Raw genomic sequence first — 26,899 nt, 5'->3', positions numbered from 1 at the left:
TATTTCTTAGGCCGATTGAACGTTTCTGAAATATAGATGTGACTTGAAATAGGATACATTTGGCTTAAAAGTAAATGCCCTGAAGAACGCCTGTGTAAGTTTTACAACTTGTGTCAGATCCACTTGTCTTCAAACAACAATCTGTTTAAAACATATGCCCAGATGACTGGTCAGTTTGGTTGATGGAACATCTCTTGGTATTACTGATTTAGTTCATCCCGCTTGGTACCCACTGGGACAGCAAGACAGATGTCATGTGCCTATGTGTTTCTGACAGCTGGCCCCAAGGGATGGGGGAGAGGAGAGCTGACATACCTTTTATTCACCCATGTCACCTCACTTATCTAGATATCTCTCATCAGAGGATGAAAATTTAACTCAACCCATCAAGTGTTCTTTTCTCTCATAAAGCAGATCTTATACATGTACATACTAAATAATGCATTGGAAATATATAATTCATGATGTTATGTCATCACATGCCGAAAAATACCATTATATTGATTTAACTAGCCATGTATGTAAAACCATAGAATGGTTGTCAGCACTACAACACCGTTTCGCCAAGTTGTGCACTTGGGCCCCCCCAACATCATAACACTCAATGATGTAACACTAATACTTACATGAATGTGACACCTCAGTCAATCACTCATCCTGTTTCAGATATGTATATTGTTCAATGACACGGTCAAAATCGTGTGCGTAATTTAACATTTTCTAGCAGTGAATAAATGACACTTTTTTATGGATAACAACTTCTCTTAATTTTTGCAATGATGTTTATGTTACATACATGCATGGATTATCTTTTGTTTCGAGGCACACGCTCATGCCTTGTTCCTTGACGACATCATACAGTAGAACATCTTATATATTTCTTGAATGCATATTGGAATAAGTCACTTACATAGGCAGATAAAAAACAAGTGACAACGCATGACCTACAAATATCCTCATTTTTTCCAAACGTTTTGCTATGTAGCATTTTACAACATACTATTAAACCTAGAAGGTTTTATCCACTTGTTTTTGAGCCTGATGTGTACTAATGAATTGATGCATGCGCGCTGGTATAGTTCCATGCAATTGAGAGAGGTAAATACATCGTATTGAGCTACCAATCAAGCTTGTACCCAAGACGACATGAAAGATATCAATGGCTATAGTCCTGGCTATAACAGTCTCGTTGGAGATATGATATCGTCATAGAGGCTCTACTGGAGGTGTACTGTAATACGCCTGCCATTTACGGCCAAGGCGAGGATAATTATACCCGACATGTGAACTGTTGAGATTGTTCTCCCCTGACATGGAGGATTGTCTTCACTGCCCTGCTATCTGAGGCGTTTGAAACGAGTACACTGTGATTCATTAGTTAAATGGCCGACTGTGACATTAGTAACAGTGTCTTGGTCCGGGGATAAGTCCATTTCCACTACTGTCAGTGTGTTGGCCAGCCCGTAAAAGTATTATCCTTTTCTTTTGAGTATTTCTGACAATAGCTTAGTGTATAATACAGCTATCAGTTATTTTTATTTACTTAAGGGATTGATGGGTGCGTATTCCTTGATAGGTGACAACGTATGTGTAGCGCTGATATTATTCTGTTATTAATTGGTCATCGCGGTCAATGTGTACGTGGCTATGTGTTTTTGTAACATAAACGTATTAACTATCATAATAGCTCATTATTGTTGTATATAGAAACGTGGTAATATCACACTGTACTAAACACTGCACCTCTCAACAACACAAACATCACCACAGGCAAAGTATGATGAAGGCGACGGCGACGATGATGATGATGATGATAATGATGCTCAAAGCGCCACATGACAGGGATGTAATTACATGATGTACAGCATATACATTATTTACCAGCGATAGGAGATTAAATTACAATAGATTGTGAACAACCTTTCAGATGCAGAGCAACGATTTGCAGCATTCATGTGGAAACATGTTAGTACTTTCGGGAAAGGTGCGGGGTTTTCAGTATGTGACACAGCAATCAAATCCAAATCCACCCCCAGATAGACGCTTCCCCACACAGACAGATAGCATGAATCAGTAATCTCCGGACTAACGTATGACATCTTACGTTAGCATCGGACAAGTATCTGTCACATCTTGTTCAGGAAGCACGCATGTCGGACTGGTGGCAAACCCACACCCAGACATTGGATAAGTTGCAACATAAACGGCAGGCCACTATTCGCGAAGGTTAAGAGTCTTTACAATAAAGTGAATGCATGCGTTGGGTTCATCAATATCGCGGCGGCATCCCGAAATTGACTTCACATATTGTATCCATGTGGTGACTCGAAGCCGGTTCTTCAGCGTTTGTAGCGAACACTGGAACCACTAGGCTACCACTTTACGATTAAGATCTTTTCAAGATGAAAAGTGAGATTTACAGTTGTTGACTAAGTACTTTTGCTCACTCTGATGGAGATATTTTAGTGTTGCAGCTACCTACGCAATATGTGTCAATGTCCATTTCGACAGCTGAACAAGCATGTTTACGCTACGTTAACCCCATCAACCTTTACAAAATCCCATCAACCTTTACATTTACTCCTGACTTGCGTTATAAACTGGGCGGCAAAAGAAAGTATAGGTCGAGTTCCATGATCGATAAAAAATAATGTTGTGAATTATAATATAATCTAGGGAGGGGTAACAAATGGTTGATCACCAACAGTTTGAATGAAATTGTGCAATCACAGGTAATGTAAGCTCAAGGTAAACAATGGTGGGGTAAGAAATTTCATTTTCAAAAGTTGTCTGAAATGTCACCAAAAACTTGTAAGACACAAACATTCATTGTCGACACAGTTGCCTTCAATAGCGTGTATGACCTCCAGCTGCCTCAATGCATGTTGTGATACGCCGCCTCATCGATGACGGCAGTCTTCTGATGACTTGGACTGGTAACCGTTGCCACTTGTCTCTCAGGGCCTTCTTCTTGTCTGTTGACGGGAGGCTGATGGCGTGCTCTAATCTGTCTGTCACGATGGTCCCACAGATGTTCAATAGGACTCATATTAGGTGAATGGGCAGGCCAGGGCAAAACGTCAACGTTCTGCTGGTTAAGAAAGTTCAGTCAGTCAGTCTTGCAGTATGGGGCCTGGCATTGTTGTGTTGAAACAATGTCCCCTGCTGTTGGTTTTGTAAGAACGGAAGCACAACTGGCTGCAACACTTGGTCTCTGTACTGCACAGCGTTCAGGTTTCCCTTTAGAATCACCAAATCAGTTTTCTTATCTCCACAAATACCGCCCCACACCATGACACCTTCTCCGTCGAATGGATGGACCTCTCGAATACACGCCGGAGCCAAACGTTCCCCTCTGCGTCGATAAACTCGTTCTCTGCCATTATTTCAAAACAAGTTAAACTGACTTTCATCAGTAAACAGCACTCGACGCCAATTTCTCACTTGCCAGCGTCGAACCTGCCCCGCCCATAGCAGTCTCAGGCGTCGATGTTGAGCAGCCAGTACCATTCCTCAGAAAGGACGATACGCTCGGATTCGAGCAGCACGAAGTCGTCGTAGTACTGTACGGTGGCTAATGGGATGTCCCAACGCTGATGCTGCCGTCGCCGTCGCCGTTACGAATCTTTTTCGCAAGTGAATGAGCCGTATCTGACCGTCTTCCAGTGATGTTGTCACTCGGGGTTGTCCGGTTCTAGGCCTGTCCTGTGTCCTCCCTGTCTGCCTGTACCGTTGAATCAGCCTGGCTACTGTCAATGGTGTACATCCAAACCTTCTGACAATTTGGACCTATGTTGCCCCCATTTTGGCCATACCGATGGCTCTCTCTCTCTCTCTCTCTCTCTCTCTCTCTCTCTCTCTCTCTCTCTCTCTCTCTCTCTCTCTCTCTCTCTCTTCTCTCTCTCTCTCTCTCTCTCTCTCTCTCTCATTTATTTTGTGTGCTTTCATCACGTGTGGTTATACCCTGCAGACGAACGCATTGATACAGCTAACATGCACGTGGATTTTATGCCATAGGTGGGAAACCTGTTTCACCATTTTTTGTCACCGCACGAGCGCCGTCAAAGGTGGCGCGATCGGGTGAGGTGTTTTTTTGGTACCTGTTCCTGGGCAATCATATTCCCAATACCCACTTTCCACTAGTTATCGCTGTTTTTAGGAAAGTTACGAATTGCCAACCTATACTTTCTTTTGCCGCTTAGTTTAGTAATAGTGCACGCTGTAAGTGTGTGCGTTGCAATGTCACGCACCTCAGATACAAACTTAGTTTAAGTGATATTTGAGTTAAGTCGAGAATCCAGTTTCTTAACACATGACTGGATGACCATCCTTCACTATGTGTAAAAGAACCTATTCCCCGACTTAGCATACCGGTTGTTTCAGTGAGAAAACGATCAGCTACACTTTAGAATAAATCAGGCAAGTATGATCGTGCATACAAGATGATCGTGCATACAAGATGACCGTACATACAAGGTGACCGTACATGCAAGGTGTCCGTACATACAAGGTGGCCGTACATACAAGGTGGCTGTACATACAAGGTGACCATATATGCAAGGTGTCCGTACATACAAGGTGGCCGTACATACAAGGTGACTGTACATGCAAGGTGTCCGTACATACAAGGTGGTCGTACATACAAGGTGACCGTACATACAAGGTGGCCGTACATGCAAGGTGACCGTACATGCAAAGTGACCGCACATACAAGGTGACCGTATATGCAAGGTGACCGTACATGCAAAGTGACCGCACATACAAGGTGGCCGTATATGCAAGGTGACCGTACATGCAAAGTGACCGCACATACAAGGTGGCCGTATATGCAAGGTGACCGTACATGCAAAGTGACCGTACATACAAGGTGACCGTACATGCAAGGTGACCGTACATGCAAGGTGACCGTACATGCAAGGTGACCGTACATGCAAGGTGACCGTACATGCAAGGTGACCGTACATACAAGGTGGTCGTGCATACAAGTTGCCGTACATACAAGGTGTCCGTACATACAAGGTGGTCGTGCATACAAGGTGACCATATATGCAAGATGCCCCGTCATCAGTAAGGTCACAGAGAGCTTTCTTTCCTGTTTGTCCGTCATAGCAGCAACTGTGACATCGATTCCCTATTCTAATCGGGTCTTATATACAAAATTACACTTACATTTCTTGCATGAACACATACGTGATTTTGGTTTTATTTTATTTGGGTTTCATATACAACATGTAGTAATTATGCTAAACTACATATTGTGTACGTCTGCACAGTGATAGCGATTTGTTTTGAAAGTCTTATGTGATATGTGATATAACTTCCGAAACAAACGATACAGTGTAAAGGGGATGAAATACCAGCTGAATATATGTGTAGAGGAATCAGATACAAAGCGTCATATTTCTCTTTCACAGCTAGAACAGATTTAATTCAAATACGTATACGGATAGTATCGGCGAGCCTGGACTACGTGGATATGGTTTGAATGGATGATCCAGATATTACCTGGACTACGTGGATATGGTTTGAATGGATGATCCAGATATTACCTGGACTACGTGGATATGATTGGAATGGATGATCCAGATATTACCTGGACTACGTGGATATGGTTGGGTTGGATGATCCAGATATTATCTGGACTACGTGGATATGGTTGGAATGGATGATCCAGATATTACCTGGACTACGTGGATATGGTTGGAATGGATGATCCAGATATCACGGATTGGGCTACATTCGGCAAGATGTTGTTTGAATAATAGTCATCGTTTGAAATACAAACACAGGGGTGTTTGGAAAGAAGATAATTAAAAAACGAAGAAGTCAAAGCACCAAAGTTGATTTTAACGCTTGCATCGCGGACATCTAGACCTTGATGGTTTATTCAGCATCAAGTATCACATCTGGAACAGACACCAAGATACTCCATGCCAACATCATGCATTGGAAAAAGAAGAAACTGCAAGAAAGCGTTGAAATCAAAAGAAAGAAGCCAGCCAATGGAGATCTAGATTACCTTATTGTTTGTGTCACAATGGCCTTTCAGTTACTTAATCTCCAGTAAATCTCATTGACTTTGTCATTATAATGTTAGCTTAATCCTACCCCATCGGCTTCGTCATTATATTGTTATCTTTGTACATTAATCCTTAAAATAGTATATATTTAGTACTCTATGCACTTACTAGGCATTCACCTAATGAGGGAGAAAGAAGTAGCTCTAAATCGTCGTAAAAAGAATAAAAGAATTTGATATCCATGGAAAAAAGTGTCATGTATTCAGATGCCCCCTGGATGTATAGGCTAACGTGACCTGAGAAAGGCGGGTGCTGCATATACCAGTGTGTGATATGTCACCAAAAAAAAGAAAAAGAAGCCGACAAAGAGATGGAATAAAGCCTATGCAATAATATTATCTTAAAATAAATATATTATGCAAATTATGAAATGAAATTGTATGTGATAAAAAGATCAGTGATCACAAGAATTGTGACAAAATCAGCTTAGTCCAGATAATTGTTTCCTTCAAAGACTTGCTCTGAGAACATCAAAAGTGTATGTAAGTGTCTGAAAAGAACGACCAACAAGAAAAACCTTTGTATTTAATGCAGTTAAGTCATTTCTGTGACTGACTAACACTTTCTTCAGTGCTACATCCTCCTTCAACTAATCCCTCCGTGGGAACGAACTTATCCAACCCCTCCATTCCCCGATTTTTGTCTGCAGAGATTAACTGGCATCACCCAGTTGTCAATTTTACGTAACACTCAACAACAACAAAAACGCGCAAATGACAACTGATTTTCATTTTTGACATATTTCAGCGTCCCGCTGAATAAACGTATTTAGGTGATTACAGCTAATTTAGCTGGCTCTCAGCTAAACAAGTCTCAGATTCCCAATGCAGTGGACTGTCTCCGTGGTCTAGCGGTAGAGCTTCCGCCCGGAGAGCGGAAGGCCGGGGATTCGATTCCCGGCCGCGTCATACCAAAAGACGTTAAAAGATAGTAATTGTTGTTACCCTGTCTGTCGCTTGGCATTCAGGGGCTAAAGCAAGGACTTGTTGGTTCGGAGTCAGTGTTAGTGGGGTATTCATGCAAAACATGTTATCTCAGTGAGCTAGCATGAAACCTGACCAGTACAAGCAACCACACATACACATGTGCATGCATGTCCCTACATAAGTGCAATAATCTAGGACGCGACTTTAAACCCCATTTCACCTCACCCCACCTAACCCAATGTAGCGAGTGGCGATAGCTATACAAGGGGGGGTTGACATAATCAAATGAGCAATGACCACCTTTAGAAATACAATGAAATCTATTCAGTCCACATTTTAACATTTCGAGTTACACTTCGCTTTACACATTGGAATTCAATAACTCTATACATTGGTTTTGAGGATTAAAAACCTTAACTCCGATCGGAATTATCCGTGAAGTGCTTGATTTGGATATGATTTATTATTTTTATATTTCTGTTCTGAATGATATTTTGATATGATTCAGATTTCAATCTCTTGTTTCAGTCAATTACTCAATACAAGATTGGTTCATTTGAAACAAAAAAGATAGCGACCCGGGATAAGATTCAAAAGTGTTTTACTATTATCATTTAATGGATATCGCCTTGGTACTGTTTGTGAACGTATAGCATCTGGACCTTTTAGAATGCTCTCCTCTGTCAATACACGAAACAACTACACTCCTTATTTTTCACAATTAAATTCTTAATTCTGTAATTGGATCAGTTTTGAATGCCAAGGAACGGTATAATTACAATTATATTTTTTCTATAATTCATATGTAATACGACGCCATCTTTATCCTAAATGTCCCGATATCTGGTAATGGACGCGTGTAATATGAACAGGTTCGCTATCGCCTGTCACATTTCTTATAATTTCTTGTAAAAGGCCTTTTAATAGCACTGCAGAAAACCTTATTTGTTTTTAATGGTGTGTATAGATTATCGGACCATGCATAGCAAAGCGTATTAATCTTTCTGGTGAGTGTTGCAATGTCATTTCCCAGTTAAACGATTATCTTTGGGGTTTTTTCACCTTTATCTCTACAAAGTTGTGTGGACTGTGATGAGGTTCTGGTGTCAGTAACAATATTCATTAAATATTAAATTCAATTCTTTTTCAAACTTCCCACCTTTCCAGGTCAATTACCTTACAAAATATTAAACCTTACACCTCTTCACGCTAAGGAAGGTGTAGCTTTTAAAGTCACTGCTGGTAATGCGGCTATTGTTTCGAACCATTTAACAGACAAAGAGAAGCTGGAAGAACGTGACATGACCTCGGCCTTTATATATGAGTTCTGTTCGTTGGTTTATAAGGCATTTAAATGATCCAGTTGCGGTCCGATATTTTACTGCAATTACATAAAGTGCCATTACATACGTGGAAAACGACTATCAGTGATCTAGATATACAGTTTAGTGCTCCGGGAAGGAAGTGTAGTGGCATTTCAGGCCACACAACGAATCAGGATCTTCAAAAGGACCAATGATGAGCAAACAGAAGGCTGCACTGTCTGAGGATGAACCTGTCCAATATATTCCTGTCTGCGATCTTATTGCGAAAGATTTTGTAGGAATCATAATATTACTTGCCAACACCATGCGTGTCTTATTCAGTTTGTGACAATTGTTCCTCCATTTGTGAGTTTTTTTTGTTTAAGAGTTACTTTTCAAGTAAAACCAATTATGAGGTTAAACTTTTGAGTTAATAACTAACGTAACAATTTGATACTGATATGCGGGTAATTTAAACACACTTGACTTAATTCGATAAGATGTATTAGAATAAGGAATTCTGTTTTGCGGTGGGTTACAATGTATATCTCAAACAAAAAACGTTTTTGTCCCATGTAATGGCAAAATCCTTCCAAATCCTATCATTAGTGCATGGATGTATTCAGTTCTCTGTTTTCAAATAAGCCCATTTCGACGGAATTGCGCTGATAATGGAGTGAGCATCTGCTACCATTAATTATTGGAAAGTTATCTTTAATACTTACCTGTTTTTTTTATCTATTTTGAAAAACGAAATTCATTGGTGTTTTCTTTTCATAGGTGAAGAACAGTTATTGTTATAGAACATCGAACAAGAGCCTTTTTTACTTGATCATATAAACCCATGAGGATCCGGGTAATAATTGGTCTTCAGCAATCCATGCTTGTCATAACAGGCGACTGTGCTTGACCTAAGACGCGACTCACGGTTGTTGGTTGGTTGGTTTGTTGTTTAACGCCGCACTCAGCAATATTCCATCTATGTGACCCTGATCAAACAACTGTTGATCAAGAGTCATAAGACGCTCTTTGAAATGCTCAAAAGTTGTGACGTGCAGACACAAAAGGATGGAGCTGCTGTAATAGTTGCTCGACACAAAGCGAAAGATGACTATTGAAAAGTTTAAGTCATACTTATTGTCATACAGTCTTTTATCATTCTGATCCTTTATGCAGGGGGCACGGGTGGCCCAGTCGTCTAAGGCGCCGCGAATCGCTGTGCAGAGTTGCGTCCCTTAGGCACGCCAGAAACCTATGATTGTGGGTACGAATCCCGGTTCGCCCCAATTATGTTTCTAGGTTTGTCAGCACCATACCCGTGCTCGTGAGTTTCACCTGCATCACTTCGGGCTTTCCTCCCACATTAAGCTGACACGCCATGATATGACTGGAATACTGTTAAAAGCGGCGTTAAACCCAACTCACTCTCTCACTCCTTTATGCATATATCTAAAAATGAAACAGATGAGGCGGTCTCACTGGTCTCTTTTATTTCTAGCTCAGGTGGTTAAATCAGTGGAAGGAAAGTGTCTATTTGGCAATTATTAAACGATGTTAGATCAGGTGAATCAAGGCAACAGTAAACTGTAGACCCACACATGTTTTACACTCAAAAGTCCATATGGTGTACAAATAGTCAAAACGTGCCAGTGACGTAAGTAAGGGTGTCGGATACAGAAGATATGACACGTGTACCATTACAACATCGATAGATATATAAGCATTACCAGAAGCAGAATTGAAATAGGAGAAATATACTTCAGCAACAAAATTATACTGATCCGGCCACTCGCGTCGGTACAAAAATAGAAGTCTCCTCTATCAGTATTTCACAACTTATCATTCGTCTCTTATTATGATATCAGTATTGTGAAATTAAAAATAAAGTTCCACATCCCTTTACAAAACAAAACCTGATAGGTGCCACTGACGACGGGCCAAATAGCCACTATTACAGCTGGCATTTATATTAAAAGATTAATCTAATAGCTGAATATAATCCAAAAAGTTTCGAAATACTTTTTGGCTTTTTGTCAGATTGTTATGTCTCATATCTTTCAATTCAGTGAAAAGACGTGTAATGTCTTTAAAGGCACATTGTTTTCAACTTTTCCCCGTGGGAAGCTAATGAGCAGTGTCGATGGTTCTTGCTTCTGTGGGCTATGGTTTCAGCCATAATAATAATGCTGATACTTTATATACATATAATTTGAAATGAATTTCTTCCAATTAACTTTTCATCGTCTTTGTCAGAAAGTAATGTCATATGATACATCAGTGACGAACATTTATGAATTTATAAGATATTGGAGGCTGTTTACTGACACACACTACTGTCGTGAATTTTCTGGATTTTCTCGATTCACGCCTTTAGCTGAAATACAGATTGGAATTAGCCTACCCGAAGTGTGTACATACCAATAACTGTGGTTGAAATATGCGAGCAATGTTATTCCACGTGCATCTACCATGTCGTTCGGTGATATAGACTCTACTAAAGTATGTATACTACAGCTGACAACAGGCAACGATCAGGGATATTAAATTTATGTACAAGCCAATTAGCTATCTGTAGAGTTTACATTTATCTTTAAGCCTGTATACAGTATATATGCTTAGAAAATATAAGCTGTCATGTAAGCCAGTACTCGTAGGTATGCCTATCACATCTACCACTGATAAAATGGACGTAAATAATAATTTTATTAATCCATTGAGCAATTAACACCTTTTTACAAACCAACAGAAGGCATGACTGCCACGTCTACAGATGATCTACTGGCCAACATAAGGCGTGTGTGTCACGTCTACAGATGTTATACCGGCCAATATAAGGTATGTGTGTCACGTCTACAGATGCTGTACCGGCCAACATAAGGCATGTCTGTCACGTCTACAGATGTTGTACTGGCCAACATAAGGCATGTCTGTCACGTCTACAGATGTTTTACTGGCCAACATAAGACGTGTCTGTCACGTCTACAGATGTTGTACCGGCCAACATAAGGCATGTCTGTCACGTCTACAGATGATGTACTGGCTAACAGAAGGCATGTCTGTAACGTCTACAGATGATGTACTGGCCAACAGAAGGCATGACTGCCACGTCTACATATGATAACTGGCCAATTAAGACGTGTCTGTCACTTCTACATATGATCTACTGGCCAACATAAGGCATTTCTGTCACGTCTACAGATGATCTACTGGCCAACATAAGGCATGTCTGTCACGTCTACAGATGATTACTGGCCAATTAAGACGTGTCTGTCACGTCTACATATGATCTACAGGCCAACATAATGCGTGTCTGTCACGTCTAAAGAAGATGATGTACTGGCCAACATAAGGCATGTCTGTCACGTCTACAGATGATGTTCTGGCCAACATAAGGCGTGTCTGTCAAGTCTACATATGATGTACTGGCAAACAGAAGGTGTGTAGGTTCCGTCTACATATAGTCTACAGGCAACATGAGACATGTCTGTAACGTCTACAGATGATGTACTGGCCAACAGAAAGCATGTCTGTGATGTCCACAGGTGATCTACAGGCCAACATAATGCATGTCTGTCAGTCCTACGGGTGTTCTACAGGCCCACAGGAGGATGGGTGGTCGCAATGTTTGACCTGCCGAAGTGTATGTCCTTTTACCTCGACGGCGACTATCATTGCTCGAGGACTTAAAATCACTTCTTACCCGGGCACAGACATGACTATTTGCAGACGCAGTGACACAGCAAACTTGTGTAAACTTACATGCAATAGTTCTCCCAAATCTTGAAGCAAAACGTCTTTACCAAGGAATCACGTTAGTTTATACAACAGTCATCTATATTCATGGTTCGATGAGAAAAAACACCCACAACAATAATTGCATTGATTCGTCTTTTTAATTAAAGGGTGATTGTCAAAGGAAAAGGGACACATATACTACGTATACTGAGTGACAGAAGTAAGTTAATACATATTAATGGGAAGCATTTGTTCAGCGAAATAACTATCCAGTATCCAAGCGATCACGTGATGATTTTTCAGTCATAAACTTACTCACGCTGGAAGACTTGAGGTTGTTTAGCTATAATTGCTCTGTGTCTTACATTATTATTGAACAGGGTTACTGTATTCAAACATCCTGTTTCAACGTTTGTTCATTCCGCGAACTGACGTTACCAAATGGAACATTCTGTTTGGGTCTCTCGGAGGACGATATCTATCTTTTTATTTGACAATCTTATTTAGTTCTTTACACCCCTAGGGCTTTAACGATACAATTGTTGATAAGCATGACTAATAAGGAGGTAGCACTGGGACAGTCAGACATCAAGGAGTGAAGTTTTTAGTTTAACTCATACTTGTATAATATGAAGTTGCAAAATATGTAAATGAACACCTCGATGTGGCGTTGTGTGTGGGAGGTTTGCTTTGTGACGCCGAGCACTATAATAACATTGTTTGAGAATTGACAATTATAAATGTTCATTTGACCTTAGTTATCCTGCTATGAAACCATTTCGCCCTACTAGTACATACTGCGCTCTATCCATTTCATACACTCGTGGCTTTGGCTCATGTTTCGCCCATTGGCATTCTTGATCGATTGAGTAAGTTAATTTGGTTTAAAGTCTCTTTTAACAGTATATCAGTTATATCACGGCGTATCACCTTTATTTGGGAGGGATACCAATGAACCTCTACAACAACAGACCATACACCTATCCATACCAAGAAACCGGCACATAAACAGACTATACAGCTATCCATACCAAGGAACCACATTGCGGATAAGGTCATGGTGATATTGTCCTGGATCGTCTGGCGGTGTAATTATTTATTTCTATGTGAGATGTGACACCAGTGCTGGCATTTAGTGTATTAATAGTGTTATCGTCCGACTATTCCTTTATTTTACGACAATGCAAAACCAAAACCGATCACAATGTACACAAATTAATTCCATCACGTGAGGTGATCATGTGATATGGCGGAGCGCTAGGCTGCGATTAACCATATTTGTCATATCGACTTTAAAGTTCCTATGATCTGTGGGCATCTGCTTTTTTTAACTATCGGGATGCATGATAACTGGAAACCAATATTTATGCATGGGGCTACAAACTAAGTCAACGTGCAATATTAAATCAAGTTCAGACGTCCACCAGCTGTGATGTTCCACTGGGAAATAGTTAATCGTTGAACCAGGGATTAAAGTGGCTTGGTCCATAACAATTTGATGAATAGATGGGGCCATCTGCTATGGTATGTATGGAAAGTCAGTAATAGAGCCACACCAAAGTGCTTGCGTAATATACGTTGTACTCAAACAAATTGGGTATGAGGATACTCTCTATTCGTTGCAAATCACAAGTCTATTTTGATCTTTACTCGTCAGTCTTACAGATAAGAAAGTAGCCCAAAATCAGCTCAGTTGCTTGTGAATGAGCTGGGTTTAATGCTGCCTTGAATAGCAGCTATATCACGTGTAAGCTTGATGTGGAAGGCAAATGAAAAGTGAAGCTGGTTGTAGACGTTTCATTACTATGGTGAGACGAGCGCGCGGTGTATGGTTCCTAACGTGAAGAAACTGGAGTAAAGCCACAATGCATTTCAGGGGAGTAGGAAAATCTGTCGGCTCGGATTAATTACGGATTATCTATCAAGAGTGAATTAATGTTGTGAATTCCAAGCCTTGGCGATAAACTTTTAATATTAATTCACAATGTTTCCTGCTCTCAGTTGCAACAGCAGCTCAATTTGTCAATTGTTAAAGTGACGTCAAATCGTTTGTGACGTCATAAAAGAACGGATGACGTCATCCTCATGACGTAACATTGTTATGGGCTCTTTGCTAACAATGAACACAACGGAACGACTGCTATGAACTAGCCAGTTTGCACGAAGTAAAAAAATGGTGATGATCAGTGAAAATATTATTCTAAATATGAAGGAATAAAATCCTCTTTAATATATGCCTGTGGCTTATTCTCCATATGAACGTATAAAACCCTTACATATACCCGCATCTTATGCTCTGATTAACTTTGATGACATTCATGACATTCAGATTTTCCAGCAACTTTGCGAAGTACTAAAGCAATTAGTTGAGACGTCTCGGTACATTGAGATACATAGATATAGCTCTATGCCTATATCATTTCTATCTACAATCGAACATGAAGCTCCCACTAAAGTGAAGCTATTAACTACGACAATAGAGACACGTGACTTAAATTGAGTATCAATTATGCATTAAACAGTGATAAGCTGTAATCCCTACTGAAGTCTTGGCTATCAAACTTGACATACAGCCGCGAGGCATTTTACGTACAGATATACTTATGCTCTCAGAAACATTAGAATACAATTAAAGTAATTAGAATTATTCAAACAGATATTATTTGTTTGTGTGTTTGTTGTTTAACGCCGCTCAATATTCCAGCTTTATGACGTTGATCTGTATGTAATCGAGTATGGACTAGACAATCCAGTGATTGATATCAAGAGCATGGATCCATGCAATTGGGATACGATGACATGCGTCGGTCTTGCTTCAACCACAGGAGGGTGCAGGGCTCCAAAAACATCCGAACGTATTTCGCAAATATTTCCATATCTCCCTCATAGTTAGTTACCATTATTGATTACAAATATGGATTAATGAACCACAATTCCAAATATAAGTTTGTGAATTATCTAATAAGATATTTCCTCTGCCAACGGCATTTAGTATTTGGTATAGTCCAAACCAACCACTAGCTAGCCAGCTTCCCTTCACTTGTCCCTCTGACCATCGTGAACTGTAGCTAAACACGTTTCTCACTGCTGGCACACGCTGCAATATATGATGATATAAGATCTTCTTCATGGACAATATTGAAATTCTACACAGATTATCACCAGTATCAAGGTATGTCAATAAGTAATCGATAAAAGAACATTGAACAAACTGAATATATTGTAACTAAGGAAACAAACTGTTATGAGGATGTGTCCGCAACATATTCGTGTCAGGTTACAATGGTGGTGAAAAAAGACTTGCATTTAAGTATTTAGCAAATCAAAATGTTGTTACAATACTTAGAGAATGTTCTATATCATCAAGTTTAATACTGATAGATTCGACCCGTGAAGATCTGGGGTAGAAAAGATCTTCAGCAACCCATGCTTGCCATAAAAGGCGACTATGCTTGTCGTAAGAGGCGACTAACGGGATGGGGTGGTCAGGCACGCTGACTTGGTTGGAACTGCGTGGATCGATGCTAATGTTGTCAATCACTGGATTGTCAGATCCAGACTCGATTATTTACTGACCGCCGTCATATTGCTGGAATATTGCTGAGTGCGGCTTGTGGTTAAACAGAAACAAAACTGCAGCCCAACACTGAGACAAATATCAACACAGGCTGGTCGTGATCAGTGGACGACGTAAACTACATCGCCCCTACAATACATGGTCATCACTTTGCTGGCGCCTTCTGACTTCACCTTATCGTCACCTTAACCAATGGGCTCGAGATTTGCGTCTTTAACCACCACCACCTGCTATATACTTCCGTGCTTCAAGCATAATAATTCGAGGCATCGGGTCCCCAACATATGTAACCTTGGTTCGAAAATGAAAATAAGTGTCGCTCTTTCCCACCTCGCATACTACATGTAGTACATATGTACATAGTACCAGGATATTGATTTGTATAACAGCGCCAACGAAGTCAACGTCATCAAACTTATTTCACCACATTCTCTAGAAGGAAATTATGTACAGATGTACGACCTTTGAGGACGCCTGTCCCAGTGTTCATGAGCGCGTATCTGCATGAGACCCGTCAATAATTTCTAACATGCCAGTAAATAGTCTATTCCGGAGAACAGCCTTGAAATAAGAATAGATCAGGACGATAAGCATAAAATTTTAATCCAAACAGAACGGCTTGAATTACAGTTTCCAGATTAATACATTCTCAGTAAGCTAGAATGAGTGGGTGATTTGGGGTTTACACAGCTTTTGACAATATGTCAGTTATATCTGTAGGTGTCAGCTGCAAGTGCTCCTGCACTGTTTCCACTGAATAAATAAAATATTCTTTGGGCAATGTGACATTAAACATCCAACCCATCATACCTACTTGTAACCCAGTGACTAACACACCATCAGCCTCATCGCGCATTGGGGGCGGTCGGTTAGCCTAGTGGTTAAAGCGTTCGCTCGTCACGCCGAAGACCCGGGTTCGATTCCCGACATGGGTACAATGTGTGAAGCCCATTTCTGGTGTCCCCCGCCGTGATATTGCTGGAATATTGCTAAAAGCGGCGTAAAGCCATACTCACTCACTCACTCATCGCGCATTGTTTCTACCTGATCCCACTGAGTCAACTGTAACAAGAAGCATGGCCCAATGGTGACCTAAACAACCCCTATTTTTTCACAGTGTTTCTGCATGGGCCTTCTGTACGTGAGATACATGTTTGATTCCCTAGTTAGTGAATATTGACCTGGTAAAAGGTGAAGATAATTTTTGCCTTGTTCATAGACACCAGGATTAACGCTGAATACACATCGAGGATAGGGATTCATGAAGCAACTTGACAGCTGCTTAAAACATTTTCTAAACTCAGAATCATAAGTGAAACACTATTCCAAATAGATGGCAATATTGTGACTGGCATATACTATTTTACCGTAAGTGCTCGTCATGTTATAAGACTCGTGAAAAAACTTTCATAAATAATGCCTTTAAAACAGTCCGCTTGAGTATTCAAATGTCGCAAACAAAACAATGTCTCATGTCATGTCTATGCGATTGAATGTTCACCTTCTCATATATAAGATTATCACGGTCGACACTCGGTTTTTACCGACGGTCATTCCAGAACCGACGGTCACTCAAAGGGACGCCAACCTCAGCAAACCTGGCAGTAGTAGTAAGTTTAATATTACAGTCGTTTAAACACTGCTGTGTTCGTGTGCTTACTCACATGTCACACATGGCTCTGAGCTTGCCTCCGAGTGGCTTGGAACAACCATGGCCTCTTTTCAATGTACAGGGAATATGTGGTACCCTTGTGGTAAAAACGTTCGCTCATCACGACGAAGGCCTTGATCAACCCCCCCCCCCCCCATGGTTACCATGTGTTAAGCCCATTTCTGGAGACCCCTGTGATTATCCAAACATATAACCTGCACTTAGTTTTCGGAATTTGTTCAAGTGGTCGCACACCGAAATCCTAAGAGCATTTCTTGATATGAATGGACAGCTGTTTCTCGCACGGGATCTAAACCAGTGTAAACGACCTGCAAGGATATAACCAAAATCATTCCCCACCTTACCCGTGGTTCGGAATCGTGACTTCAAATTACTGAATAAATGTACGACATTTTCCCGCTTGGTACTTAGTCAATTAAATGGTCTTAATCTCTTTTAAATTGCAATTTTTTGTCACGATGCTGTTTTACCTTCTCGTCGTGATATATTGGCGTGAAAGTGTGTGTGTGTACAGGGCCAAAGTCTATTGTTTCCCAGACATTCATCCTACAGTAAAAACCTGATTTCAAAAGAAATTGTCTATTCAATCCTACGCTGTGCTATTAATTACAAAAATCTAAATTATGAAAAAAACAGATACGTGATTCGAACCTCTTGACTTGCGGCATTTGGCTTGGGGCTATGGTTTGTTTTCAGACCGATTATTAAATGCATTTTATTTACCACTTCCTTACAATGTGAAAATGTTCATATTATAAGGAATATATTATTAAACTCAAAGACTATCGCAGTAATTATCCATTTAAAACATATAAACAACAAAAGTCCATGAATGTAATTGCATAGTGCCGACATACGTCCATATTTTACAAGTATCTGCTCCCATACCTATATGATGTTGAACAAAAACTTACATCATATTCCATCTATCTACGAATGAACACGTTTAACATTTAGAGGGTATCCTACGAGCAATGAGAAATTACTGATTATCTGTCACGAGTGAATTAATGTTATGAATTCCAAGCCTTGGCGATAAACTTTCAATATTAATTCACCAGGTTTCCTAGTCTCAAGAAGAAACAGCAGCTCAATTAGTCAATTGTTAGACTGACATTAAATACTTTTTGACGTCGTAAAACAACGGATGACGTCATCCTTATGTTTCATATGACGTAGCATTGCTATGAGCTCTACGATAACAAGGAAAACAATGGAACGACTGCTATGAACCAGCCGGTTTAAACGGAGTTAAAATGGTAATGATTAGCGAAATTGTTATTCAAAATATGAAGGAATGAAACCCTCTTAAAATATGCCTATGTCTTATTCTCCATATGAACGTGTAAAACCTTTACATGTACCCGCATCTTATTCTCTGATTCATTTTGATGACATTCATGCAAGTCCATAAACGTTACACGCAATTGTGTAGACATTTTGAGCTTTTGGTAAGCTTACTGTATGTCATTGCAAGTTGGTTAGATTTTCCAGCAACTTTGTGTAGTACTCAAGCAATTAGTTGAAACAAACTGAGAGATATGGAGACAGATCTCTGCTTATAATTATATCATATCTATCCACAATCGAGCATGAAGCTCCCACCAAAGTGAAGCTATTAACAACGACATAGAGACACTTAACTTAAATTTAGTATCGATTATGCATTAAACAGTGATAAGCGGTAATCCCAACGGAAGTCTTAGCTTTTAAACTTGCCATGCAGCTCTTGGGCATTTTCAGTATAAATAAACCTTCGCTGTCAGATAAACAGTCCGAAACATTTGAATGTAACTATAGCTTTGAAAAGTAGGTATGTGTGACAAATAATCGTTTTATGCGTATGGGACTGGTAACTAATTGTACAGTTTACAGCAAGCAGTTGAACTGCCTATCGATGAGAGCTTCTCATTGGGACATATTTAACAAAGCTTTTTTCCAAAGGGGGAAATAAAATACATGTTCCTATACATTGGCAAAGGATCGATATTGACGACATGAAACAAAACTAGATATGGGTGTTACTTATTCTTCAACATCAACGTTGTCGCCACACAATAATTCTACATGTTGATTCCATTCATCAATTGAAAATACAGATGTAAAACTATTCAACAACGATTTTTATATATTCTGGTATTTTCAGAAAATAACTCTACTTCCGATACAGTTAATAAGAGTAATAAAACAATATTGATAAGTATGCCTTTTATGTTTCATAAATCGGTATGAGAATTTGAAAGAATCCGTTTGCATTTAACGAGACCAATATTGAAAATGAAGAAATCTCATACATGACATATAGGACTATCAAAAGCTTCCCTTCTACTTACCTAAAGTGCCAGCAACTATGACGAGTAAGGAGAATGCCTTGATGATGGTAGCTAGGTTGTCCATGTCCCCGTGTCTCGTTTGGTCGACTCTCCTCGCCTGCAGCAGCCTATGTCTCCACTCGCACAAAAGACCGGAGCAATCGATTTAAATCAGCAAAAGTGTGTGGTGAGTGGCCCCTCCCTCGTGCCCCTCCTACACATACAGCATTATTTCGCCAACAGGTAGGCAGAGGAGGTGGTCAGTAGGGGTTGGCTTCAACCAATATCAACTGACGTGTTAATCTCAACATCGCCTTGCACTAAGCAGGAAGAAACGCGTTACAGTTGATAAGTCCTAGCTTGGATCACAAAGTTTCTTGACAGATACTACGATGACACAATAAGCAGTAAAGAGCTCCATCAACACTGTAACATGGTCAAAGTAAAAATCATGATGTGGTTAGGCTTTTATGCTCAAGATGAAGTCGGAATCGTACCATCCACTCTGTTTTAAGCACAGGTTTCAATTGAATACGGAAAAGGTTTTGTCGCTTTTATTCACTGAATAACCATTGTTCTCACAACGACTCACATGTATTTGTATATTTGTAAATGGTACACTATTCACCACATCACATTCGGCAAAGAAATGCGAACATGATGCTAACGATACATATAGTAACAAAATGTTGCTGTCATACACATGCTGCTGCATTTAATAAGTAAAATACATTGAAATGTTGATGTAACACGACACAAAATCACGAAACATCCAATGATGACTTGATGGAGGAACTGTTGAGCTGCTGACAACGTGACAGTATGCAGCTCTGTGACCAAGAGATTTCATGAGGTGGACATTAACAGTAAAAGATGAATTGCTAATAATCATGGCAATATGATATTCATTGCCTACTTGAAAACCAACCAAGATGCAAAATTGTCTAAGGCTACAGTGAGTTGAGTTTCAGTGAGTAAATGAGTGAGTTGGGTTTCATACCGCTTCGACCAATATAATATTGGAAGAAAGTCCAAGAAAGTTAGACTCACATACATATTATCATACAACGAACGTTTCCCCATAAAATAAACAATCATATGAACATAATTATGAAATAATTTTCAAAGGGACATAAACTTGATATCAAATTGAAGCGAGTGTGAATTTATATTTATTACCCCATATCTAATTTTAAAAGAATCAATAAAGACAAACAGTTCTCGCGTTAATACTGTACTGGGAACTAGTGCCCGGGCTAAGCACAAGTGTTTAGTTGATCAGACAAACAGAAACAGTTTGACTTCTACTTTTCCATTTAGAGGTACATCTACATGGTATGCCAACACAACTAAGGCTGACGAAAATTAGTGTTTTAGCTTACCAGTACAGATTACCACAAAATATATTGAAACTGTCGGGAATTCAATTGCTCGTTTGTTCATCTTATGTAAATTAGTCCTGTTTGAATGACGCTCAAATGTTGGACGCTGCCAACCTGGTCGTCTTTCCCATTTCATTTCTGGTGATGATTCTACCCGAAAACGACCATGTATCAACGCCTATTTTTAATTTTGTATTTAAATGTTTATTAATGATCATGCACATGGACGCAAAACTTGTAGCTCGACGATAGAGGACAACAGAAGCGACTGAGCAGTGCAGTACTGCAGTGTCAAACAGCTCGTGTTGATCGTCGGTGCTTGTCGGAACATTTAAAAGGGAAGATTTAAGTTTCTAACTTTGAAGTTTTGTGATTTGTAATCTATATTGAGTTGAGTGGAGAGGAAAGAGTCCCACCGTGCAGCCTCATCCAAAATGCTTCTGTCATCCTGTAAATATTTAGCTGCATATGCGTATTATATTGTAAGATATTGTTTGTTTTATTTTTTAAATACTTCAGCATTTGCTAATTTTAATTATAAATAAAAAATACTTTACCTTTTTTGATTAAATTTTCAGCGTGAACAAAAATGGTGTTTGCTTGATCGAAAATGCCCAGAATAAATAAAAAGTGATATGCGCTTGAAATATGTTCACTGACATATTTTACCCTTGGGGTAGTAAATGACTATATTCTCTTTCGAAACAACATGTACATTCCCTAAATCATTGGCGGGCTACGATAATTCTCTTAATAATTCCAAAACGTGTCTCCTAATGATAGTAGTGATACTTAATTTGGCATATGTGTTCCCTTGTGTGCGCTGAGTGCGTGTAAGAAATCTATAATTTAATCTTTAAAAAATACACCCACGCTATACTTGAGCAAGATATTCTCTTTTGTTCTTTAGCTTTTCTGGGGACATAACTGATTGACACCTGACCTACTACACAGATCAAACATTAATGCGCCATGAAATTAGGAATATAGATATTATATTGATCAATACATTTGAGAAGCAACGAGTCGTTTAGGGGAACATCATTTTCAAATTATCCTTCAAACGACATTTGGAATATATATAAAATATAAATGAAGATGAATAGATATATGATTATCGTTTAATTACTTAGGAGGATATCTTTGATTGCAGGCTGGTAGGTCGTCCTGACCAAGGGAGGATATTTTGAACCACGTGGATTTGCGCGGAAAAATGTAAAATGCATGAATTGAATATGTTATCACAAGGATCCTCTTATAAATGGTTTTCGAACCTTTGCATCGTATGTGCAGACATCCTTTCTGTCAACGTTGTTGAAAAGCAGCTTGAGATGCTTGAATGAGTGATGTAGCTTTTACCTCTGTTGAAAGCAGGTGCCCGAAGGACTTAATCTGCTGGTTAGAAAATGTGTACTACCGTTAAGATGTAAAACTATTATAAGATTTCATTCATTAATATAGTGTTCTCTGAAATGACGAATTTGGTGGAATTTACATCCAGATGAACGGTCACTTATGGCATGGGCATGTCACCTGTTGTGCCATGTAAGAGTCGAACCCCGGCCTTTGGTGTGACAGGCACTTTGACCTACCTGTCACATTCGTCAAAATATGTGAGTTGAGTGAGTATGGTTTTACGCCGTTTTCAGCAATATTCCAGCAACAACACGGAGGGGGACACCATAAATCACGTCATAATCAAGTGCCTCACTCATCCCATGTGAGGAATCGACATAAATATATTAACAACGCGCATAATGGAAAATATCAAGCAACATGACAGAATAAATGCCATGATATCCCGTTTCGAAGTCATTTTTTTCCGTGGGTATAGATTATCTCCAGACATCACAATACTTGTGTAAATATAAATGTGTTTGACTTACCTTTTATCGATTACAAACGTGAACTTTTAAAAAACAATGAAACTTCATTATTCGCTGATAACATTATTTAGGGTGAATAATTGAATGAAGTTATATTTCTTTTAGGATACCCTTTTTAAAGATAAAATATCGATTCTCAGTTAAAAGCGATAAGTGTTTTTGATTGATCTACTGGAATGAAGGCTTTTGTTTATAGATTGTAATTATATAACCGACAATTATGTTTGGATAGTTAATGAAGACTTTTATCGCTGATACGAATTACGATACAGTATATCCCATAAACACCAAAAGTCTTCCATGTAAAGTAGGTACATGACGAATGTACTAAACTAGAATGCAACAGTCTTATTGGTAAATTTAAATTAATCCCAAGTTGATGAACAAAGGATTTCGTTAAAAGAAAATAAACGCGTCAATATGTATTAAATGTAGAGCTAGGTCAGCCGTAGATTTGATGGCAAAATGGCATTTGGGACCGAACGCACATCTTTAGATTTCAAATGTTAAATTTAGCGCAGATGCATCTACAGTAAGTTTATCTCTTTTCTTTCATGGGACAACCCTAAGCGCGTACTTATGTCAGTCGGATAGCGAGTGAAGAGGCATGGGTTGAGTGCAATGTTTTGAATGAAGAAAATAGTCATTGCCGATGCATATGCTCAAACATTGCATTATTTTCCTTAATAATGATTTATTCGCATATGAAACAGGTTACGAAAGCCAGCGTGAAGTGGGCATCCCTACAGAACTTAAGCAAGCCTGGCAAGGCTAAGTTCTGCACAGCGCGTCACTATTATGATGTCACGACGCACATTGTGAAGCAGAAGTATGATGTCACGGTGAGCTTCAGAAAAGCGCCAAAGTTGAATCTCTCTGATTCCCTAAAACGCAATACGGTCTTAGTCAATGAAGATATCAGCTTACCTGCATAAGCTGTGAATAATAAACAAGTATAAGCAAGTATTGTACACATGGCTTGGCGTCAAATCCCAAGATCGTTTCAGTTGAGATATCATGTAATCGCGGTATCATCAAATAGTCATGATGCTAATAGAGTTGTACCCCTTGTGATCGTAAACTTTGATATCCAGATACATCATGTTTATGATTATGGACCTGTTTCCATGACCACCAACCTGTTTCAATAACAATGAGCTCTAAATTGTTAGCTTACTCACACAAACTATGCCGACACGCCGTGATTTAACTGAAAGACGATAAGCGGCGATAATCCTTGCTTCCTTATTCATATGAGTAAAAAGATTATTCGAGTTCTGTGAAATCTTCTCGAGAAGAGCCTTAATGCAAATTGTGTGAGTGGGGGGTACTACCAGTAGGGCAGGACATGCTGACCCTTTTCGCGAACACCTGGTGTCATCACTCATTTTCAGCGATCCATTCATATCATTTTCACAGCTAACTTGCTCTCTTCGCCAAATGGAATTTGTTTCGGCGGATAATCAAAACTGGTTGTTCTCTTGTATTGACATGTTATATTGAAGTGGATTTGTTTGTAGCAAATAGTGGTTAACTGATACATAACACGGGGATAACGTTGTTAAAGATGTGTCACAGGGTAATATCTCTGTCAGAAATCTTCGTTTTGGAGCTATGGAGTTGGGGGAGGTTTATCCGTTAGCAGCAGGGCTTAGTGACAGTGTCACAGAGCGGTATCTCTGTCATTGTTATTTACCGATATTATTACAAATGATATAATAATTTGTTTGTTGTTGTTTAATTCCGCACTCGGTAATATGTCAGCTAAATGACGGCGGTCTGTAAATATCAAGTTTGAACCAGACAATCAAGGGATTGACATCATGAGTATCGATTTACGCAATGGAGACGCGATGACATGCATCAATCAAGTCAGAGAGCCTGACCACTCGATCCCGTAAGTCGCCTCTTGCGACAAGCATGGGTTGCATAAGAGTTATTCTAACCCGGATCTTCCCGGGCTGATGCTATAATAGCGTGATTGTGGTTCAGTAAAGAAGTTGGGAGACAGTTCTATGTTATAAGCATTGATATGTAGTGACAATATAAATGTGTGATGATATGAGAGTGATTGAGTGACAGTAATATAGCATGGTTATGCAAGAATCATATGCGTGTTGATGGAATTTCTCTGTTAAATGAGTGTGTAAAGCATAGTCATTTAGTTATAGATTACCGTGTAGTGATGCTAGAAACATAATGTGATACAGTTTAAGAGTGATATTCCTGTTAGATGCTTTTGGCACTATAGTGATGAAGTAATGGGTAGATATCATTATTGTTAACGATTTGTTATAAGTGACATCACTGTTATCCTTGTGGTGGTCTAGTAATAATAGTGAATGCATACGAGTCAGAATTTCTTCTCGAATTGGCAAAAATCAAATCAAGGGAATCTGAGGAAGAAGCTTAACTTAAACTTCAGAGATATCGATGATACGATACAATGTATATCCGTTAGTGTTAAATAGCCAATTCCCTTCTCTCTTTTTTTCCCAATCCGCGAAGACATTGTGACTCGTATGCATAAAGAAACAGTGAAAGGGGTGCCTTTTTCTTGCAGAAATGCCCTAACCCCAAATTTCACATTGAGAAATTCCAGCATTTCACCTCTTTCATGCTTATATATATATATAAAGATACAGAGTGACATAAAACTGTCCACAAGATTGTATGACAAAATAATAGTCAACTTTCCCTTAATGTCAAGCAGTATTCGAGCAGCTATATGCTTTGATGTTTATATTTCACTAAGTTTTAGGTACAATCGAGCATGCTCTTTCTACGAAGATTTCAATGAGCGTCATACATGTCTCGCTCAAACGTTGTTTGATCTGGATTACTCCGTTCAAGGCCCTAATAAAGTCTTCCAATTTTATTTGGGAAGACAATATCCCGTGAGGTTATTTAGGTAAACAACTGGTTGTCTTGGCATGTGTTTGTGCGGGTCTTCCCACGTAGCCGGTTTCCTTGACATGCGGACAGACAGAGTAGCATGTGCATGTGCAGATTAGCATGCGCTTCTTTGATATATAGTCTGTATGAAATAACCCCGGATATTGATATAATATATAAGAAATTGTTGGGGGTATTTCTTTTCTTCAAATGGCGTGTACCACCTGCTTTGAGCTGAAGAATGGCAACTTCAACGAAAGACTGTTGAAGAATCTTAAAGAGGTAAGGTTTGGAACCCGCGATTGTGATGATTGTTGCAGTTGTTGTAGGGGGTCACGAGGTTGTTCAGGCTTTTGATTCAGTGGACTCCGTCTCCGTTTCTTGCCTTGAAACTAAATTTGTAGCCGAAGTAGACTAAAGTCTCACCTCAGTAAACAATTCAGTTTAGTATATGGACAAAATGTTAATAAATTTTGAACCACTCCCATATGGAGTTATGAGAGACTATTTTATAAATGTATAATAAACCAAGATATTCGTACTGTATACGTTCAGTTAAATATAACTGTACTAGAAGACATGCTAAAATTTATACATACATCCTGAAATCTTTTTAACGGCTATATAGTCACACTTTAAAGGAATAAAATTGCAGATTTTGGCAGTAAGAAGACAACATCGGGGTTGGATAATATAATAACTTAATTTTCACATTCTTCATCACTTTCGTTGAGAAACAGAGACATTTTTCTGGCAAACAACGGACGGTTTAAAAAGAAAAGAAAATCTTCCTCAAAAACATTTTTACAAAACAGACAGAGTCTCTCATGTAAAACAGTTCCATCATAACGCCCCGTTTCAGTACGTATAGGGGCTGCACCACATCTAAAACATGGGTCCTTTTCACCAGAATACAGAATAGACTATAGTCGGCGAACTACCCATGCACTATCGGATTACCCGACCGGCTACGTGAGACTAGTCCGTCCTTTTGACGGGTGCCACTGGTGGGGCAGGACACGCTTACCTTTTCGCGAACACCCGTCATCACTGCTTAATAAAGTTAGCTCATGATATAGTCGGAATAGTAACATGGAAATTGTTTATGCTTATAGGAAAGGGTTATACAA

General features: G+C 39.3%; 1 protein-coding gene across 1 annotated transcript in view; it reads right to left on the bottom strand.

Annotated features, from left to right (window-relative positions):
• The window catches only part of LOC124145314, a 32,223-nt gene extending 12,448 nt beyond the window's left edge, over nucleotides 1-19,775 (bottom strand). Inside the window, exon 1 of the mRNA XM_046515030.2 lies at nucleotides 19,628-19,775. Within this exon, the coding sequence (XP_046370986.1) occupies nucleotides 19,628-19,691 (64 nt within the window). The 5' untranslated portion in view covers nucleotides 19,692-19,775. The remainder of the gene's footprint in view (nucleotides 1-19,627) is intronic.
• Nucleotides 19,776-26,899: the final 7,124 nt, after the last annotated feature.

The sequence above is a fragment of the Haliotis rufescens genome, unplaced genomic scaffold (genome assembly GCF_023055435.1).
Source record: "Haliotis rufescens isolate VD_foot unplaced genomic scaffold, xgHalRufe1.0.p SCAF_10, whole genome shotgun sequence".
Lineage (NCBI taxonomy): Eukaryota > Metazoa > Mollusca > Gastropoda > Lepetellida > Haliotidae > Haliotis > Haliotis rufescens.
The sequence above is the reverse complement of the archived record's forward strand: the minus strand, read 5'-3'. Positions and strand labels throughout refer to the sequence as shown.